This window comes from Pocillopora verrucosa, chromosome 4 (assembly GCF_036669915.1).
Source record: "Pocillopora verrucosa isolate sample1 chromosome 4, ASM3666991v2, whole genome shotgun sequence".
Lineage (NCBI taxonomy): Eukaryota > Metazoa > Cnidaria > Anthozoa > Scleractinia > Pocilloporidae > Pocillopora > Pocillopora verrucosa.
This window is the reverse complement of record NC_089315.1, coordinates 19,734,509-19,755,807: the sequence shown is the minus strand read 5'-3', so window position 1 is coordinate 19,755,807 and position 21,299 is coordinate 19,734,509. Positions and strand designations below refer to the sequence as shown.

The 21,299-nt window shown below is 38.0% G+C and overlaps 3 protein-coding genes across 5 annotated transcripts; 1 reads left to right on the top strand and 2 right to left on the bottom strand.

Annotated features, from left to right (window-relative positions):
* Nucleotides 1-63: 63 nt before the first annotated feature.
* Nucleotides 64-6,403, bottom strand: LOC131798796 (uncharacterized). Its single transcript, XM_059116447.2, has 4 exons — nt 6,374-6,403; nt 3,228-4,363; nt 2,342-2,696; nt 64-1,907 (listed from the first exon to the last, which is right to left on the bottom strand). Exons 2-4 carry the CDS (start codon nt 4,327-4,329, stop codon nt 1,682-1,684), a joined length of 1,683 nt encoding a protein of 560 aa, XP_058972430.2. The 5' UTR covers nt 4,330-4,363; nt 6,374-6,403; the 3' UTR covers nt 64-1,681.
* Nucleotides 6,404-6,464: 61 nt separating this feature from the next.
* On the top strand, nt 6,465-12,974 carry LOC131798801 (ATP synthase subunit alpha, mitochondrial). Its single transcript, XM_059116457.2, has 11 exons — nt 6,465-6,599; nt 7,598-7,676; nt 7,886-8,055; nt 8,783-9,123; nt 9,466-9,530; nt 9,916-9,999; nt 10,288-10,439; nt 10,850-11,017; nt 11,682-11,846; nt 12,325-12,469; nt 12,618-12,974. Exons 1-11 carry the CDS (start codon nt 6,540-6,542, stop codon nt 12,845-12,847), a joined length of 1,659 nt encoding a protein of 552 aa, XP_058972440.1. The 5' UTR covers nt 6,465-6,539; the 3' UTR covers nt 12,848-12,974.
* Nucleotides 12,975-13,046: 72 nt separating this feature from the next.
* On the bottom strand, nt 13,047-18,711 carry LOC131798803 (uncharacterized). Of its 3 annotated transcripts, XR_009341342.2 has the most exons (6): nt 18,542-18,711; nt 16,035-16,387; nt 15,429-15,620; nt 14,538-14,891; nt 13,806-14,009; nt 13,047-13,161 (listed from the first exon to the last, which is right to left on the bottom strand). XR_009341342.2 is itself a non-coding variant. In XM_066165182.1 (5 exons), exons 1-4 carry the CDS (start codon nt 18,651-18,653, stop codon nt 14,562-14,564), a joined length of 987 nt encoding a protein of 328 aa, XP_066021279.1. In that variant the 5' UTR covers nt 18,654-18,711; the 3' UTR covers nt 13,109-14,009; nt 14,538-14,561. The 3 variants fall into 3 exon arrangements, 2 of the variants coding, with proteins under 2 accessions (XP_066021279.1, XP_058972441.1); XM_066165182.1 differs by having other exon boundaries at nt 13,109-14,009; XM_059116458.2 differs by lacking the exons at nt 13,047-13,161; nt 13,806-14,009 and having other exon boundaries at nt 14,351-14,891.
* Nucleotides 18,712-21,299: the final 2,588 nt, after the last annotated feature.

Sequence of the window (21,299 nt, the reverse complement as noted above, 5' to 3'; positions counted from 1 at the left end):
GATCATTGCCACTCAAATAAATTTTGTTTTAATGGATGCTTGTCAAATAACTACTGACACCAGAACAGTTGTTTCTTTATTTTCATTTGTGAGATTCAATTTGTTACTCTCTTGGCGACTTTCTTGGTAGAATCTCTGATATCATAACTAAAAATTGATAATCAATATTGTTGTTAAAAATATGATTACCGTATTTATTACACCCATTTTGAAATCACTGGTGGTCCCTGTAATCTGATTGGCTCTAATTGGTGTGATTTATTCTTGAATCCCACCATTTTTTGCTTTAAATTGCATCTTTTTCCCAGCCAATGAGGAGGCTACACTAAAAACAAAACAACCAATCAGATTTCAAGGTTTACTGAAAATAACCAATCACATTGCAGGGAAATGAAGGACAACGAGTATCACGAGGCAAATTTTGCAACTTTTGTTTCCAAAACTCTTATTACACCAAGAAAACATTTGAATCATGACACAACCATGCCATCAGACAACTTAATGTTCAAAGTCATTAAGGGTTTTACTTCATTTAATCAATAACATTTATCTGTTTCATAGTGATTGTTTAGTGCTACAACCTTTGGTTTTTGTGTGTGTGTGTGAGAGAACATGGCCTGTGCCAGGTGTTTAATTAGCAAACTGGGGTGATGTTTGCAGTAGAGTGAAAAAGCAAAGGTGTGGGTAAGGAATGAGACCTGACCCAAACATCACTCCTTTTTTCACTGCTCTACTACTATTTTGGCATTAGCTATTGCACTTTGTTTTAACAACTGAATGCTAGGAACAGGTTTGTTTAGAGCATAATCTATGACAGAAATTTTAGAGATAGTAAAGCAAATGTAATGCATACAGCCAGTGTCTTTTTACTTTATATTACATTGCTTATCAATTTTCCTTTAATAAATACATGTATGATGCATTAAGTAATAAAATGATAATGACAAACAACTGTGCATCACTTAAGACTGATTGGTTCCTTATCATATATCTTCATTACATGAAAGGTTCACTAAAAAACTCCATGAAATATTTCAAACGCTGACCACCAGAGGAAAGGGATAAATATCCTATTAGACATTTTGGTGTGTAGTGTCACTGAGTATCTTGGCAAGTTGTGCTATAAAATACAAACAATGAGTAAAAATACTCAGCAACTCTACACACCAAAATGTGTGAGAGTTATTTATCATCCAACTTCTTTGTTTTTGTATGAATTTAGATGCATTTTTTTACAGGTTGCCTTTTGAAAGAATAAATACAGAGTTCAATGTGAGATGGCTGTTTTTCTCAGCAACAACTAAATTGTTTTAACCATTTAACTTCCAAGATCTGATTTGTTGTGAGAATTTGGTGATAGACCAAGATAGCAACTTCTACCTGATAAGTGTGAGTATTTTTATTACCTGTTTGCTGAATGTATGGAGACTATAGGGGGAAGTTACATGTTTATCATATCTGGGAGTTAAAGGGTTAACAATGAACAACTTTCAACCCTTCACCCTGACTATAATTATCCTTGAAATTTTAGCCAACAGTTGGCTAATAGTTGACTGACAGGTTTCTTGAGTGAGTTCTTATTTCTACCCTCTGTTGAGACTAGTTAATATAAAAAATATCATGATACGAAATCATAGACAGTGTCTAGATGTAAATTGAAGGTAACTTTTTAGCCATCTGTTTAAACTCTAACAGGGATTCCTTCACTCAACAAATGCTCTTTAACAACATTGATTGAAACTGTGTTTCGATGAAATATTCCTGCTGCTAGTGCTGCATCAGCATGTGCATCTTGGAACACGTCAGAGAAGTGATTGACATGACCAGCACCACTAGAAGCAATCACTGGAATACCAACAGCTTCTTTGACCATGGCAACCAGTTCAAGATCGTAACCACTATTAGTTCTAACCAAAATAAATTCAAAGAAAATTATTAGTCCACAACACCAACTTCTTGCTAGTACTACAATCAGTGAAGACTAAAATCACATTTCCAGTTCAGTATTCAGCCAATTTATCACACTTTCTTTTAGGATTTCCATCTGATCAACTTCATCCAATCAAAAATTATGACACTGTGGTTTCACACCACATAAATAGAGCATGGAGATGAGTTACTGCTTGAAAGCCACCCTCCTTTCAGTCCATTCTGTTCACAGATTGGCTGAAATGTCCTTGTGTATGGAGCCTGATTCCTATCAGTGATCTCCTTTTCACTAAATCCTTAAATGCACACCTTACATCCAAGCAGTGGAATACACTAACTGAAGGTTGGACTTGCATTTTGCAGTAATTGAGTGAACTTTGATTTACATAATATGATTTACATTGTTACTCACCCATCCCTGTCAATACTGTTAAGCATAATTTCTCCTGCACCAAGAGCTTCACATGCCTGCACCATTTCATACACTCCAATATCTCGCAACTCTCTCCCTCCTTTCACTGTGCACTGGTACCAACAGTATTCCTCACCCGATGGACCAGGGTAACTTGTGTGAATCACATGATGCTGTACAGCCTCACGGGATGGAACACAAACTCGCTTTGGGTCAACTGAGATAACTACTGCCTGACGCCCATATGCAGCAGCTATTGTTTCAATAGAGGTTTGGCCAGTTGCAATCCCACCACATGATATGAAGTTCTCAGCTGCATACACTGCATCACTGCCAATGGACACCTTGTCTGCTCCTGTCAAAATAGTACAGTGGTCCCCTGTTATCCACTGTTTAGATCCAGTTATTAAACAAGCATTGAAGGTGGAAGAGACTAGTAAGCTTGTCTACATGAAGTCTTCATTAGATATGTAACCAGGGATTAGAGCTAAGTTCAGGGCACAGACACTTTACTTTTCTCTATTCCTTAACTGTGTTATTGAAAAGTTTATTCTTACTGAAACTCTCTGCAAGGGCCACTTCTACACCCCTCTACAATGGACCATCAGCAATACATATCATAGTAGGATCAGATATTGAACCATAATTTTCTTGTTTGCATCAAAACAAATAATAATCAAAGTTATTTAGCATTAAAATGACCCCAGCACAGAGTTCTGTCTTAGGTTGGCTGTTACAAAGAAGTTTAACTGTAGTTTTCAACTGGTGATATATGCTTGTACCACATAACACTTTCATAAAATCAATAATTATAGGCAAATATTCAAAACTAGTTTCCAGTATCATACAAAGGTCACTTTATTTACCAAAAAGTTGATTACATTACCAGATCTGAAGTATTCAGCTGCCACTTCCACAGCTGAGTAACACTTCATCTTTGATTGGTCACCATCTTTGCCTGGGGCAAGTATCTCACGAATACCACCCCCGACAGTAAGGGGGACAAAAATATTTTCAGATGCTTGCCGAAGTACCTCTAGCATTGGAAGATCATGGAGAGGGCAGTTTTTGAAGCTTGTAATATTCAAAAATACTATTTCGTCTGCTCCTTCCTTGAAATACCTGCGTGCCAACTCTACAGGTTTTCCAAGGTTTCTCACAGCACCCTTAATTTGTGTGACAGAATGAATATTCTCTGTAATGGATTGTTCGCGCACATCATATTGTTCACCTTTGGTGACCACAAGGTCTCCTTGATCATTATTGCGGACATCAAGACAAGCAATGATGCGATGACCAAGTTGTGTTGGCTTACTGGCATCAGGCAGTTTGTAGGGAATACTTGCAATCTTTGCACTCATTGGAAAACTTTCCAAGAAGCTCTTGATTATTTTAATTCCCATTTCTCCACTTTTCTCTGGGTGGAACTGTGTAGCAACAATATTTCCCTTTTGCACAATGCTGATAAACTCCTCTCCATAATCAGTAGTGGCAAGAACCCACTCATTGATCTCTTTGCTTTGTGAATGTAATGCATATGAGTGGACAAAGTAGACTTTTTCTTCACTGGAGAAACCAGTTGGGAACAGAGCTGATTCCTTACGAAGCTTAAGTCCATTCCAACCCATATGTGGTACAGCAAGACCTTCAGCCTTGTTGAATTGTGTCACAGTTGCAGGTATCACAGACAAGCCTTTGGTACCTGGAGACTCTTCACTGCCATCACACAATGTCTGAAGTCCAAGACAAATTCCTAAGTATGGCCTGTCTTGTTGGATGTACTTCTTAAGTGGTTCCACAAAACCACTGCTTTCAAGAAGAGCCATTGCACTTCCAAAGGCTCCAACACCTGGAAAGATAAGCCTTTCTGCACTTAGGATATCCTTGGCATCTTTCACAAATTTCACATTGTAACCAAGAAGTTTAAGAGCATTAATGAGACTTCGGATATTTCCTGCTCCATAATCAAGGACTGTCACTTCAGACATCTCTGAGGTCTTGGGTTTTTGTCACAGTTGTGTCCTGAAAAAAAAATTGGTTTTGAAACATGATAAATAATTGCAATTAAAGAATTGCATGTTTACAAGACTGTACAGAAACAGTGAGATGAAATAGTGCAAAAAGATGATTTTGAATAACTTATTTCCCCAACAATTACAAGATTTTTGGGTGCAAACCCATAGCACATTGCACAGAGGTAAATTGCAAAAGATATCAGAGTTTGAGTACCCAATTAGAGCATTCCCTAAAAGCTATCCACTGTTTAAGTACATGGTATAGTCCACTTACACTCACCCACTCAACAGAGATTATCTGGTAGATAGAAATATCCATCCTTCTAACAACCCTGGCATATTTACGTTCTGGTTTCAAAAAACCTTAAAACAGATGTGTATCAGTTTTACACATGTTCATTCCCATTAATCTCTGAATTACTGGTGACACCACCTGTAATTGTTTAAGTTGGACACTTCCTTAAGACTGACAGTTGGAATCTGTGCCAATGTTAACTAAGAGACAAGTCACATCAAGAAAAATAATCTTTTTTGCACAAGAACAGGCTCAGAATTGCATCAATACACTGGAAGTTTGGCCTACCAGCTCCTCACTCAAGACAGATAAGAGGAACACAGGGTACCCACCAAGTATGTATACTGAGTGTGGCAACTCCACACTAAAGCATGCCTAAAGGATTTTCAATCTGATTGAAAATTTTGTCTGCTAGATTATGAATACAATTACACATCCTATTTTTCAGATTGACAGAAACATTTAACATGATTAAAAACAGCTCACAAAGCCCAATGTATATTGGATGTTTTGATTTACAAGGCCTTCGAGGGATCTTGGCAACAAGCAACATTGCTAAAAAATATGGTGAAAATCTTGTTCAGGAGCACCAACAGTCCACAAAAACTAATAGAAAAGAAGCAATATTTTGCAACAGTGACTATCCATTTTTAATTTTGATGAAGTGACATTTCTTTGCTTTGATATTCATGGAAGAGACATTGTGACCAGGACCGCATAACTCTTTTGTGATCTTTCCAGCCTCACTAAACTAATAAACCACTAAAAAGTCAAGACACCTTATTCAAACCATGATATAACATTTATCTAGAGAGAATTGTGTTCTTCATTACTATATATCTGTAAAAGATAAGTACTCGCGTGGGGAAGCTATCGGCCAACGACCGATAATGAAACACAAATATGAAGCCTTGAAGTGGTCTCTGTAATTCTTACTACTCCTCAAGCCAATAAAAATTTATGTGTGGTTGATCCTTTGTTAAAAAGACAACATGCCCCAGTGCTGGCACAAGTCAAAAATGATTGTATTGCCAAATTTAGTGTGACAACGCCATTTTTATTCTAGTAAAGAACTCGAAGTGACAGCAACATTTGTCCCTTAACAAATAAGAGACAGGAGTGTTGATATAAGAGCAACAAGGGGACATCAAAACCCCCCCTTGGAAGGCCTCGTTTACAGCTGGGTAAGATTCCCCCATAGCCCCATCCTTCATTATGCATACAGTTCTTGGATAAAGATAACAATGGCGAAAACAATAGATTGCCTTTAGGAATACAGTTTTGTTTTACAATACTACAGGGCTGTGTGGGAATCTTACCTTCATCCTGTAATAGGATGAAATAGTCACATACTCCTATTGTAATAAAGTCTTCAACTTAAATATCTCTTCAGCCTGGCTAACATACCCTCTTTAAGAGCGCGCGCAAAGAACGGGTTCATTTTGATCTTAATGCAGAGTACATCACTGAAACGGACCAGAAAAATACTTAGGTAAAATTTCCGCACAGCCCCATACTGTTGTAAAACAAATCTGTTTTCCCAATGGCAATGTATTGTTTTTGTCATTGTTTTCTCTATCCAAGAACTGAATGCATAATGTAGGATGGGGCTGTACGGAAATTTTACGAATGCTTATTTTTTTATCGATCCCTAATTTTCAACACTCTGTTGTTTAAATTAGAATACTTCCGAAGTTTCGTGAAAGGACGATATGCACTTACCACATGTCCCTTAGCTCCTGCAACGGGCTCCGGTGATAGCGGTCATCAACTAAAATTTACCCAGGTTGCCCTTTGTTCTCCCCACTAGAAGGTCACGTGGTCTGATATACTTCTCTCTGGCAGAGGTAGCAGCGTGGACATTTGCCGGAAAATAGTCTTTGCAATCATGCTTTCATCACGACTCACGTCCATTTTAACGAGAAGTTTGGCGAGAAGAACACCTCAGGTAAAGTAATCAGTTTGTTAAAGCCCTTTTAGGTCCATGTCCCAGTCGTATTTGACAAATTAAAGTCGTGAAGGAAGAGCGCGGCCTGGTTGCACCGTGAATCGGCTCGTAATGGTTCAAGGGATGCAGCGATCAAAAGTTCGGAAATTTCCCAGTAATAGGCGACAAAGTCTAGGGAAAACTTTCTTTGATATCTTATTCGAAGAAGTGGATTAAAAGAATAACTCATTGCTCTCTGAAATTTCTGTTGTCCATGGAATATAGTGATGGAACATTTCCGTAACTCAATATCAATGGTTTTGCAGTCCAGAGGGGTGTACCGGATAACGCCGTGAGCCGCATTTACTATTGGTCAGCCACCCAACTTGTAACCAGAAATGCAATTGAGTTTCATGTCTTTTATAAACCACATTTTATCTACTTTGCATAATGTTACGGCACATTCCGTTAGTAAACGTCAAGACTTAAATCTCGCATATGCTAAGTCTTCCTCAATTTATTAAGGGGGCTTTTGATGTGGCCTTCATCGTAACCCTGTGTTTATTGGAAGGTTACGAGAATGGTAGAAGGAATTAAATCCAACTTCTTAAATTTTTCCAACTACTGTGGAAAAAACAATTTTTAGTGTACAAAACATGTTTCAATAATTTTAGGTCATTTTCAGTTACAAATGTTTGTTGTACAATTGGAATTTCATTGTACAGTTGGTTGATATCCTTTATTTTTTCTCTGTTCACTAATGTAAGTGTTGGGAGAATGCAACTAGCTCAGTTTGTAAATTGAGCCAGAGGAGAGAGATTTACAAAATTTGCAGTTGCAGCTCTGCACCCATACACTCTGTCAGAACTGTTGAAAACAGTATCAGGTAGAATTATCTGCATACTTGTTTCCAATCAAAATATGGCTTTGGGTGTAGTGTAAAAATGTTGTAGACTGAATGAAATAACATCTGCAAAAGTGTTACAGGCTTTGTTCCAATTTGAGTTTCTGGTTTTCAGATTTATCATGGATCCCTTGGTGCAGTATCAGTTGCTGTGCGAAATATAACATCATCTAGTCCACACTTTGCAAGTAGTGGTAAGTTAGCTAGTAATGATTTGTCATTGTTGACTAGTGTATATGTAATTTTGGAAAATGCTTTTTGAGATTACAGAGAGGTGGGCAAGTCACCACTGAAATTTACTCCATGGGGCAGGGATATTTTCTCCTTAGAATCCCACACAAAGTTACTTGTGCTTACTGCTTAAAGCTGATATGTACGATACAGAATTATTTCTGTGTTTCAGGGACTGCAGAGGTGTCTTCAATCTTGGAACAAAGAATTTTAGGGTCTGCACAGAAGGCTGAACTGGAAGAAACTGGACGCGTTCTGTCCATTGGTGATGGTATTGCTCGTGTTTATGGCCTTAAAAATATTCAGGCAGAAGAGATGGTGGAGTTCTCAAGTGGTCTCAAGGTAAAATGCTGCAGCTGCTTTCAGTGACCATCACACTGGCATTTTTTCTTGTGTTTGTGACAATTTTCATACCTTTTTACCATGAGCATTAACTCTTCCTCAGTTTTGCTGGAGATGCTTGCTAATAGTATTATGCAGGTGTTTGTTTGTACCACATATTACCTAAAATGTTGGGCACTTTTTTGTTTTTCTCATTAGCTCTTGTAATATGTATAGAGGATATTATGTGGCAGTGGATAAATACAAATTTTATCTTTGAGTGGTAATACTATCTTTCACAAGCGAGCAAAGTGAGTGAGAGATCTTATCAATGTGAGAAGACTAATTCTAACCACAAATGGGCATATTATGTTCTGTTATTCTCTAGATATTGACTGCATATTTGAATCATAGGTAATTTCGAAAATTGCAGAATGCAGAATGTATATAAACTTTCACAGAAAATTTACTTTAACATCTGACAAAAGGATGTAATAAGGTCTCACTACAAGTTAGAAGGTTGAATTCAATTACAGTGATGTTTGTTAGTTTAAGAAATCCTTTTGTAAAATGTAGAACTGCTATGTGGTAAACCCTTTGTTCTGACAAAGACATTGGTATCTGCACATGTGATGACAAAAATGGTACATTCACTATGCCTAGTGGAGATATCATATCTCTGAAACAGGAGAACCTGTGCTGTTTCATCCATTTCTACATTGTAATTAGATTTTAAACTTAATTGCAGGGTATGGCTTTGAACTTGGAACCTGACAATGTTGGTGTGGTGGTATTTGGAAATGACAAGCTTATTAAGGAAGGAGATGTTGTAAAGAGAACAGGGGCTATTGTAGACGTACCTGTTGGGGAAGGGATGTTAGGGAGAGTGGTAGATGCATTGGGTAACCCAATTGATGGCAAGGGAACACTGGCTGACACCACACGAGCTCGTGTAGGAATCAAGGCTCCTGGTATCATTCCTCGCACATCTGTGAATGAACCTATGTTGACTGGTATCAAGGCTGTGGACAGCTTAGTTCCTATTGGACGAGGACAGCGAGAACTTATTATTGGAGACAGACAGACTGGGTCAGTTGCTTTTACTATTTTATGGTGGAAATCACTTTCAACTAGTTCATGTAACTATATCCAGTGCTACTTTAGTGTGTCTGCATTGGAAGCATGTTTGTGTTGATTTAAAGAGAAATTGGTAATAATGATGGACTCAGTTAAATTTCTGTTTTTGGAGAAAAATAGGTTATGTGGCATTAGTACATGGAGTACAATTTTTAGCTGAACTGAACGAGATATGATAAGTTACTTGATATCTGCTCATTGATAAAAGAGAATTTAGTTGAAGGGATATTTGTACATATGAATTGTGGCTTTGTTGAACAAGGTAGATGTGATTGGTTTTGCTTGATTTTTTAGCAAAACTGCCATTGCTATTGATACCATCATCAACCAGAAGAAATTTAATGAAGGAACAGATGAAAGTAAGTGTTAAAATAACTATTCCCAGAAAGTGTATTAGTCTGAAACAAAGTATTGTAGTGTTATGGTATAGTTTTAGTTACAGTTTCATTTACTACCATTTTTTCATTGGTAATGTTTATGAATGACAATTGCATCAATTGTTTTGCCAGCTTCAAAAATTAAATAATTGTGCTTAGAACATTTGGATCTCAAATAGCAGATTTTCTTTAGCTTTTGTCCCAAATTTGCTTACCATAGCATAATTAATATGATATTGGGTTTCAAGGGCATTTCTCAAGTTTATCAGGGAACTCATCCCTATTAGTTAAGAGCTGTCCAACAGTATTTAAACCAAGTTTGTTTTAAAATATTATTGTTAATGAAAATTGTTGGCACATTCTCCAGAAAAGAAACTCTATTGCATATATGTGGCTATTGGACAGAAGAGAAGTACTGTTGCTCAGTTGGTGAAGAGATTGACAGATGCTGGTAAGTTCTGTAGTTTCTCTTGGCCTTGCTCCAGATTCTGTTGTAACATTTGTAGGACTCTTTAGGTGAAAAAGTAGAACAAGATTGGTTGCTTCTTTTGTAGAAACGTGTCTTTTCAGTGTGTTTTTATAGAGAGGTGGTAGTCAGAGAACTTTACAGCCTATATAGCAGTTGATGATACCTTTTTGGAATAATTTACTGACAAAACTTTCAACAAACTTTGTTGAAAGGTAAAAGTTGACGAGTTTGGGACCATTTTTTATGCAATGAACTTTTAACTCTGTACAGATGCTATGAAGTACACCATTGTGGTAAGTGCTACTGCCTCAGATGCTGCCCCTCTACAGTATTTGGCTCCTTACTCTGGTTGTGCTATGGGAGAATACTTCAGAGACAATGGAAAACATGCTTTGATCATCTATGATGACTTGTCAAAACAGGTATGAATGATGTGACTTGGAGATTATTTTTAACTTTATTTATTTGACCTTTTCATACAATGATATAACAATCTCTGTGGCTCTTCACTGGCTGAAATGGATGGCTTCTTGACAGGGTATAAAGATCAGAGGTATAAACATCAATTATCATCAATTTGAGAGGGGAGCTGATTGTGTAGAGTATTTTCTTTAAAATTGCTCTTGTTAGGAAAAGGAATGGGTAAGGGAAACAGTTTTTCTATTTTTTCCTTTTCAATTAAGTGGCTATAAGTTTTTGGGAGAGTAATTATCCTATTTAATTTTTTTTAAATTAAATAACTTGTCATGTGGTCATGAGAGCCCTGAGCATTTGCAAATATAGGGTCTTTTTTAGCTGAAATAGGAAAACATTATTTGATTGTCTTTTACAGGCTGTGGCATATCGTCAGATGTCACTTCTATTGCGTAGACCCCCTGGTCGTGAAGCCTACCCAGGTGATGTGTTCTACCTTCACTCGCGTCTCTTGGAGAGAGCAGCAAAAATGAATGATGACAACAAGGGAGGTTCCCTGACTGCACTTCCAGTTATCGAAACTCAGGTCATAGAATTACATTTTTTTTCCCTTCCTTTTTCAATATGTTTTAAATCAATATGTTGTGAGTCCTTTTGGGGAAAGAAGAAAGAAAAACTAAAAGGAAAAAAAACAGCACAACCTATATGGCAGCGAGGGCTTCTGTTATTAAAAAGCAATGTCCAAGCTGTCAACTTTTTTAACCTTGGGTATGTAGTGTTTCATCTATTGGCTCTTGCCTTCCATAATAATACTTGAAGACAATCCTTTGTAATCACTATAAAATTGAACAGTCTTTCATCTAAACTGTTTTGTTGCCTAAGTATAGGTAATCAGGTGATTTTGAGGGAAATTTTGTTCAAAGAGACTGAAAAAAATTTGCAATTGCTTACATAGATACAAAATTACACAAGAAATCATGTCATTTCTTATTTATGATATACTTGAGAGAAGGAAAAAAGAAAGACAGAAATTAAAACCAAGTGAAACTTGACAGCATTAAATAATAGTTCATTCATAATTTGCACTTGTGTTATAAATTTGCCCCATGTTACACTAGAAATGCACAATTCTCTAAAAAATTAGAACAAGACAAATTTTTCATGTACACATTTATTATTTGATAAACAAGGCCTTGCACTTATACCAAAAGTTGTTTATTTGTTTACTTCTGTTTGTGTTGTACCAACAGGCAGGTGATGTGTCAGCATATATTCCAACCAATGTGATTTCCATCACTGATGGTCAGATCTTCTTGGAGACAGAGCTGTTTTACAAAGGTATCCGTCCTGCTATCAATGTGGGTTTGTCTGTGAGCAGAGTGGGGTCTGCTGCCCAAACCAAGGCCATGAAACAGGTATACTGACTCATCCCACTCTTCTTTTCTTTTTTGTAATAATTGTTTTTGTTATTATTATTATTATTATTATTGTTTATATCATCATCATCATCATCATCATCATCATCACTATTATTATTATTTTTGTTTATTATTATATGTATCACTGTTATTATGTTTATTTTAATTTCAATCATCAAGGATTTTTTAGAGGTCATGAGTTTACTAAGGATCTTTGGTATTTTACTAAAAGGCTACAAGTGGGTAATAACCTACACTGGATGGCTCGGCCTTTTATCAGTTGGCTTGGTTCACAAAGTGCAGACTATTTACTCTGTTGAAAAACTGAGCAAACCAAAGGAATTGTGTCAGCCAACCCCATCATCATCACCACCAAGCTGAATATAAAGAAACACTGATTTTATTTCAATCTTAAAACCTTTGACCTTTGTTAGAGTTGTCCACAACAATTTAAAGTTATTTTTCTGTCCATCAGGTTGCTGGATCCATGAAACTTGAGCTTGCACAGTATCGTGAAGTGGCAGCTTTTGCTCAGTTTGGTTCTGATCTGGATGCTGCTACTCAGTCCCTCCTCAACCGAGGTGTCCGTCTCACTGAACTTCTTAAGCAAGGACAGTACGGTAAGTGACTGAAAGGTCTAGCTGATGTATGCACCCTTTTATAGTATTTTATTTTCTACATTCAGTGTGTAAGACATTAGTGCCCTTGCCGTGGGGGTCTTTGTAAATTCATTTTCCTGTTACTTATTAGCCGTTTTCTTTCTGGCAGTGCCAATGGAAATCGCAGAGCAAGTGGCCGTGATCTATGCTGGCGTTAGGGGTCATCTTGATAAGGTGGACCCTTCCCGCATCACAGCGTTTGAAGAAGCTTTCCTGAAACACATCCGCACATCACAGAAGGATCTTATCGAGACCATCAGGAAGGAGGGTGTCATCTCAGAAGACACAGATGCTAAGCTCAAGAAGGTCGTCACAGAGTTCATCGCATCTTTTGAATAATTTTTCTTAAAAGTGTTAATATTTTTTTCAACCGCAGCTTGTGTTAAATGTGTCCTTTTACGAAATCAACTTGCCAGTTGTTTTGGCGGTGCTAGGAAAATAAAAAGAAACTGGACTGGAGACAAGATACATGCTGCGTCGTGTTAACAGTGCTTTGTTAATAAACTACATTCATAACTGTAGATTCGTACAGCAGAGTGTAGTATCCATCCGAATCGACCTGCGACCAGGATTTCCTGTCTTTTTGCAGATCGACAAGGGCTAACAGCTGAGCCGCCTCTTGCTTTCTCTGGAAAGCCAGACTGGGAATCAACCTAGGATCAAATGGGAACAGCTTAATTCGCTGTGCACTTATAAGTAGACTACAAGCAGCCCCTCCTTCTTAGCTTTTTCCGTTTCGCCAGGCAAAAGCAATCTGTTAATTTTTCCGTGTAATTTGCGGTAACATGTAGGGGTCCTCTCAGGTAAACTAAAGCAAATCGTCCATGGGAGTGATCTGCTTCTGTTGTTTCTTCGTACAATTAATTCTATATCACAAGGCGCTTCGCTTTCCCAACCACTTCAGAATATTGATTGTGTAAGGTACCACCCTTACACTTGCCCAGCCTCCTCTCCCTTCCCCAACAACCTCAAGACAACCACGCCAGCAGGACCTAATTATTGGCAATACGGCTCGTGTGTTTCTTCGCCCGTGAGGAAGGGTCTTTAAGGGGTCTGGCACTGGACCCCATATTACCGTCGTGATGTTATGAATAGATGCATTCATTTAAATTAAAAAAAAAAAAATGCGTAAATAACTTGGCAGTTTGTCCCGCGATGTTGCCTGCCTCTTTGTGAAAAGTACCTATAAGTTCTTCATTAGGGCGGAATAATGACTGCTATCTTCGATTCACTTTAACCAAGGTCTTTTCCACTAGCGACAGCCATCATCGCAGATCAACGGAACCCTCCAGATCACCTTTGCACAGTGTGTCGTGCTATCATGCACAGATCCCCGACCCATACGAGCCGCAGTGAAAATTCCCCAGTGGACTGGGATAGGGGAAGAAGGTCACGGACCATTGAGGCACGGAGAGTTGTTCTCATGTGGAACAAATATTTTAAAATTTGTCCATTGTGGTCAATTTTCTTTGGTTGGATGGTCGACCAAATCCTGTGGATGCTGTTTCGTAAAAAAGAACGACGTTTAAAAATGTGAAGTAATCTTTTATCGATAAATACATATAAAATACATGAAAAACCGAATACATTCACGGTTAAGCTAGGTAAAGAAAACTGATGACAATGAATGCCACACAAATGGGTAACGCGTAGGACCAACACTTAGCTAAGTCCTATTTACAATTATGCTGAAACACTCCAATGTAAATCTTGGTATTAGTAATCAGTCATTATTTATTGCTAGGACAGTTAATTGGCAGTCAATTTTCTATAGCCCCACCCCCATCCCCCCCCCCACCCCCTTTAAACTCTGTTAACGACAATCAATTCCTCCTCCTCCGTTTCCCTTTCAAACCACGTTATCCCCCCAAAACCCTCTTCCTGCCCCCACCGAAGCGAACGGTCCCTGATCTCTTTTTCGATAAACTTTTAAAGGGAATGAGATGGGGTTGACTGTCCATGAGAACAAGAACAAAGAGATTTTTATCTCTATCGCTTAAAATTTAAAACCACATTTTACTAATTCTACCTAGTAAAGGCCTTAGAAGAAAATTCAATCGTCAAAACCATAGCCTCTTGTGGATTGAAATCTTTGCAGTTCTTTTCTAACCGTTTCCTTTTGCTGATCTGTCCAAATCACATTGTAACGCGTTTTACTGGCCTCTGGATATATTCTCTTAGAACAATCCTCGATATATTTCTGATAGCAAGTGAGGTGTAAAAAGTGACAAATTCCCAGCAGAATTTTCTTTGGTTCTTTGATCAGCTCTGAACTGTGGATCTCATGAACTTCCCCAGGGAGAACTTTCTTTAGTTGATTGTTTTTTGCCGCCAAAGCCATGTATTTTGCTATTTGTTTATCCAAATTATCGGTATCATTGATCTGAAATCGAATGTAAGAACAATTTATATGTTACGTTTGAAATTCATCATGAGTATTTTAGATAGTGATCACAATAGTTAAGTGAAAGCGGGCAAAAGGGACCCTAAATATGAAAAACGAGGTAGAAATGCAACTGCTGACGTTCGAGAGCTTATCTCTAAAATATACGAAGATAAGAAAAGTAGTGAAAGATGAACAGTTCATTGGATTCAGAATCAGTTGGGGACAAGCGTTTTACCATAGTACAGTTTAAGGAATCGATCATTTTGAGGATTTCAAGCTAAGAGGTTACTATAAGTGACCCTCATCCTCGACGTATTTGATCAGAAAGAAAGATAAACAAACAATTTGGCGTAAACAAAATTACATAAACAATATAGAAGTGGTTAAATGAATCACTGTCTGGACCAGAATTTAACTTCCCTGAATACTTCCCGAGTTGTTTGTGGCTTGTTTTTTATTTCAGCAAGAACTTATTAACACTTTACAGTTAAATATAAGGTAAGTTAAAAGCCCACGGTCAAATAATTTTATCACCTTCTCTCCGGCGTCCGGTCTCTTTTTCAGATCTCTTAGCATCATGGTTGCAATGTTGTCGTAAGGATTTCGGATGACATGAAGAAACTTCATCGGGAGTTTGAGAACTTGGTGAATTTCTTTTAGTACTTTCAGGTTCTCTCGTTTCATAAGCCGTCTGGTTGTATGACCACCCTTCTTAGCTCCCATTACCTATTCGTTAATGGAAGCAATTATCACTGTAAGGAATTGAATACAGTTAACTACCTTATCACCAATAAGCTTTTCATAGACAGCCACGACATTTAGATCTTTACACTTATGACAAGGAACTGCAACATTATTCTTTGGGGAAACAGAGACATACGGCGCTGAAGCAGATTCAAGCAAATTTTGGCAAATAATAAGTCAATGATATTAAAAAATTAAATTATATCATTACGTACAATCCAGTGTACCATGGTCTTCAAAAGAAAAAACTTCCGTATCAAAACGTTTAGCACTCACGACCCTATGAGGGGATTCTAAGAAGTCAATTGCTCCCCCGGCCGGCGCCATTAATCAATGATTGACTTGCACCCAGGCTCTAGAGAAGGAATGCATAGGGACGAGGCAACTGGAACTCACCAAAATCTTCTGATTAAATGTTCCCTGCCATTGGCCTGGCACTGAATAATTGAACCGATGTGGGACCGTGGCCGATCGGTAACCGGTATCAGCTTCCATTTTAGAGTTCAGGTACAGCTGGTCAAATAGGTAATACTTGTTTCTGTTGGTTTTAGTCCACTTTTGCCATTCACCAATTACATCAAACTCATTTGCAACCAAGGCGTTAGGATGAGCGTCTAACAAGGAGCTGACCAGGGTGTGGCCACTGCGAGGATAGCCGATGAACATTAGAAAACTTTCCACACCGTCATACAGTTCACGATTAAGTTTATCCTCATTTCTGATCCCATATTGTCGTATTCGGCGTAAGCCTTGAGGAACAAGAAAATTTACATTTGTGTTAAGTCACTTACGCCTGGACATTGCAAAAAATGTTTAACGTTACAGCCGTTCAAGCACTGAGCACCAGCTTCATCTCGGTTAAATATTCTGTAGCGCGAAAATTAATTAAGATTAGAAATTGTAACCCTACCAGTTTCGCTTGTTGCTTACTTCATGTATCTAAACTGTCAGGTACCTTCATGCTGTCCTATAACAGTTTGTCTTTGGTATCGTTGTTTACTACCTTTTGTTCACACTACCCTTGTTATCTACCTAAGCCTTCTGTGTATTTCTTTGTTTCTGTTGTAGAAACCACCGGTTGCGATTTTATGTTCAATGGGAACTGTAAAGTACGGCTAAATAATTTAGATGCGTGGAATACACCATGACTATAAGGTTTTCTATCGCTCTAATTGGTACATGTTTGTATTTAGATATACATACAGTGAGACAGTAGGGAGACATAACAGCATCGACCTCAACAGCTGGATACGATAAAGTGATATCCGACATACAGCTGTTCCGAGAAAGGTTGTAGGAAAAACGACAGAACTGCACGCGACAATGTCGAAAGGTAATCTGGGTATCTGAGAATCAATGAACTTGGATAAGTCAAATAAATAAATAAATGCAACAAACCCACGATGCTTGGTCCTTACAGTGATGTTTCCTTACATTTTCCTGAAATTTTGAAGTCAAAGAACCGTGACCAGAAAACTATATACAATACCTTTCGGGGCTGTTGCGCGCTCTTTTATGCTTTTTTCCGACAACGTCGCTCGAAACAGCTCTATAAAAGTTGTATGCGCTATGTAGGACAAACTGTGAGGTCAAGAGGGCTGCATATTGGCCGAGGTGTAATTGAGGTCCATGAAAACGCAAAACAAAGAATGAGGCTAACATCCAGCCTTCTTGACAAAACAAGCTTGCTCAATGAAGGATTTGTCACATTGCAAAAATATTTCGTTTAGAATAACTTGATTAGTTCTGAGTGCTGAGCAATAAATGAACACTTATCACTCACGAAACTTGTTCAGCTATTTTTCTTTGTTTTGACTGTCTTCTCCAGCTTTTCGCGAGTCTATGGCAGACATTGTGTGACAATTTGTTGGTCAGCTCTACGGAATTTTCTTACTTCTTTGCGCGGGATCAAAGCGGGCAATTCCGAACAGGAAAGAAGGGCTCATCTTGTCCGCGCGGGTAGCCAATCAGAGATTTAGTTCCATCAAGATGCACATTGTAGTAATTGTTTGTTTGGTGTGTACTTAAGGTGCAGTGGACCTTGCCACGGAACCTTTTCTGAACATACTTAGATGAAGAAGGAAGGTATCTGATAATGAGCTTACGGGTAATCGCAGATTGGCCTGAATCTTACGCACTTTATCCTTTTTAATGCAGAATCTGTCCACAGAAAGATCAAGACTATTGTCTTATCAATCAAACATCTACACCTGACAATTTTTTTTATGAATAGATAAGAATTTGTCGTAAACCGACTAAGGGATTTTCTCAACCTTTCAGCTACATTGTTCTTTGTTTGTTTTTTTTTTTCTCGCAACGCTACGCGAGAGCAACAACAATCATTTGTGAAAGACCAGGAGAGAAAAATCAGTAACCCGACCAAACCCAGATCGAAGAACGTCGGAAATGAATAAACAACAATTAAAATCAAATCAAGACTATCCTGGGAATATCATAATACAACTAGAAAAGACTTGCGTTACTCTCTGTTCTTAGTTAATAATTCCCATCTAAAATGAACGTGAGAAATCGCACATGGCTCCTTGCCGTAAAGATTTTAAGTCAATCACTAGTGACGAGGAGGAAAACCGGGTAGTATAATATGGCAATGACAGTTAAAATCCATTAAAATCTAGTTCTTGATAAAACATGGGAGATATCGTCCCCACGATGAAAGAAAGAAGCCAATCGAATTTTTTCTGAAGTGTAAAAGAGCCGGCATCAGTCATAATTTCATCTTTGGATATGTAGTGACAAGGCATAAATAAGTTACTAATATTACTGTAAGGAATGGTGGGTGCTTGACTGACTTCCTGTAGATCATTCCACTTAAATTATTTCTCTAAATGCAAAGTTGTTTGATGAAGAGGTGAGTCATTTTAAGACAGTCGGCTTGAACATACCTTTCCTTCCCCCTAGTTTTCTGACAAGTAAGTCCTTATAATTCGTTGACATTACAAATACAAGAGCAACGACAGAAAGTACAGTAATCACACACCATAACCTTCGATTCATAGTTCAATTAATGAATCGCAGCGTATCGAAGAGATGTGTTTGTGTGATGATAATGAACATGACCTCAGAAATGACATCTGATCCAAAGTTGTGCCTAAGTCCTACCGGCTAAAGGTACGCCCGAGGAGTACTAGTAGCGAGGATTAGCGGAAATTGTCAGCTATTCCAATATGGCGGACGATTCTAGTTTTTACCAATAGTCAAACGACGTGATTGAACCAGACATGAACATTATAACATGCTGTATACGTGAAGAATACATTCTTGAGTTTAAATCAAGGAAACTTCGCTAAATTTTGTTTGGCTGTTTCCTTCACCCTTGTCGATCTCAAGTTTCTTGTTCAGAGTTTTAGCTGAACACTGTAGCCGATAAGACCTACGCTTGCTAAGGTAAACAAAAGTTATGAATAGTATCGCCACTATAATGCCCTTGTCATAGTGCTACTGATTGGATAGATCCTCAAGATGAAATTTCTATTGTCTTGTACCTCTAGCCGGTAGAATCTCAAGAGACTTAGAATATACTACCGGCCAGAGGTAAAGCTTACATACTTAGTCGACTTTGCCCAATTTTTATTAGGGTTAAATTCGTTTGCTCCACACTTTACTTTTCTGCAAAGTGCCTAAATTCTACCGGCTAGAGGTACGCCCGAGGAGCACTAGTAACGAGTTCCCGAGTCGGGTGATTATCGGATATTGTCTGCTAGTGCAATAAGCCGACTATTCCAGTAACATCATTTGCATAAGTTTTTTGGAGAGTAATTATCTTATTTAATTTTGTTCAGGATTTTTTGGCTGAAATGGGAAAACATTATTTGATTGACTTTTTCAGGCTGTGGCATATCGTCAGATGTCACTTCTATTGCGTAGACCCTCTGGTCGTGAAGCCTACCGAGGTGATGTGTTCTACCTTCACTCGCGTCTCTTGAAGAGAGCAGCAAAAATGAATGATGACAAAGATGATAAACTTAAATAAAATCACACAACATGAAAAGGTTTTGCTAACTTGTGCCAGGAGGGTTCATCAAAGGATAATTAAGTGGAAATACAAAGCTAGACGGTATTTGTTTGTACACTTTCTGAAATATTTTCACTTTTAAAATCCTGGGAATTTCACTGATCAAATAGTTTGGAAGAGTGAAGATTACTTCTCGACTTATTCCAGCTAATCCCTTTCGTTCAATGTATGGTGTCACCAGATAATGACCACTGCTTCATTTTATTACATGTCCTTTTAAGCTTTTGTAATGTGCACTTATCATCTTTAGTCCATCGACGTATTTTAAACTTTTCTTTGCAGCATTTTTAGAATTATCATCTCGGACTTAGAACTCTACCTCAACTTCACCATCCGCGTGCGTTTTGACCGCGACAAAAACGTACCATGGCTTTCCCTTTATCCCAAACCATTTTCTCTGTGTTTCCCGGTAATCAAATAATGGGAATTTCATGGCCCATTTCATAATTATGTGCACTTGGTTGTTGGCCAGGTTCTCAATTTCAATCTCAAATTTTTGTGTTTCAGTTTCAGTTTCAATTTCAATGCACTGCTACCTTTTACCTTTGTTGTTATGACACTATCTGAGGAAAACATTGTTTAAGACTTTTAATTCAACTTCCAGCCTCAGTAATAACTTATTCTGTGCATCGCTAAACTAGGAGGCCATTCAGACTCTTCGTTACCAGCTCTTGATTGCAGTTCGTTTCAAACGCTATGTGTTAGGAAAAATACGATTTTGTGAAGTTTATAAAATGAATATGCAGATTGAACTTGATTAGTGGCGTCTAATCGTTGAATTTATCTTTTATTATCACAAAACCATCCGAGCAAACAAGAATGTTTACCACCTTACCATAATCACTTTTTAAAATTTAATGCTCTACTTCCTTTGACCTCCGCTGTTATGACACCGTCTGAGGAAAATATTTTAAAAGGAATTAAGAGTGTTGTTATTTGAATTCACTTAACTAGCGATTTAACACGCCGGCCGGACATCTTTTATTTTCCATCAGGTCTTCTTAATGGCTTCATAAATACAACTTTTTTACGGAGCAATCGTGTTTGTTAAAACAAAGTGACTTCACTAAAGGAAAAATACAAGATAAACTGTACCTATCTGTCGGAAATTTTCTCACAATGACCGAGGCGAAAATGTCAGAGGTGCGTTCGAACCACAAGTCTTTCCCTAAAAATAACCCTACCCCCATATCTCTGGTAAACGCCTCTTTTTAAGAACAATAAATGTTACGTTGGCGAAATAAAATTCAGGCCAAAAAAAAAATATATAGACAAACAAAAGGAATGAATGCAATGATTTTAATAATTTAATGCCACAGTTACATTAGATAACAAGTCAGAAACCTTTAAAAACTGTTCGAAAACTACAAACCCCTTACTTGCTCTCGTAATGTTGATGAATGCAAGCACCATTAAATGAGAGAGAAACTTATGTATAACTTACTCGGCGATCCCTCTTCCCCAAGGTTGAAGTGAAAAGTACCCATGCGCCATGTGCCACGATGTACAACTTGAATGCACAACCCACTAAGCCGCAGAGAAAAGTTCCCAATGGTCTAGGATGGGGGGAGTGGGAAGTAGGTCAGGCACCATTGACGTATGGACAGGTGCTCTCATATGCGACAAAT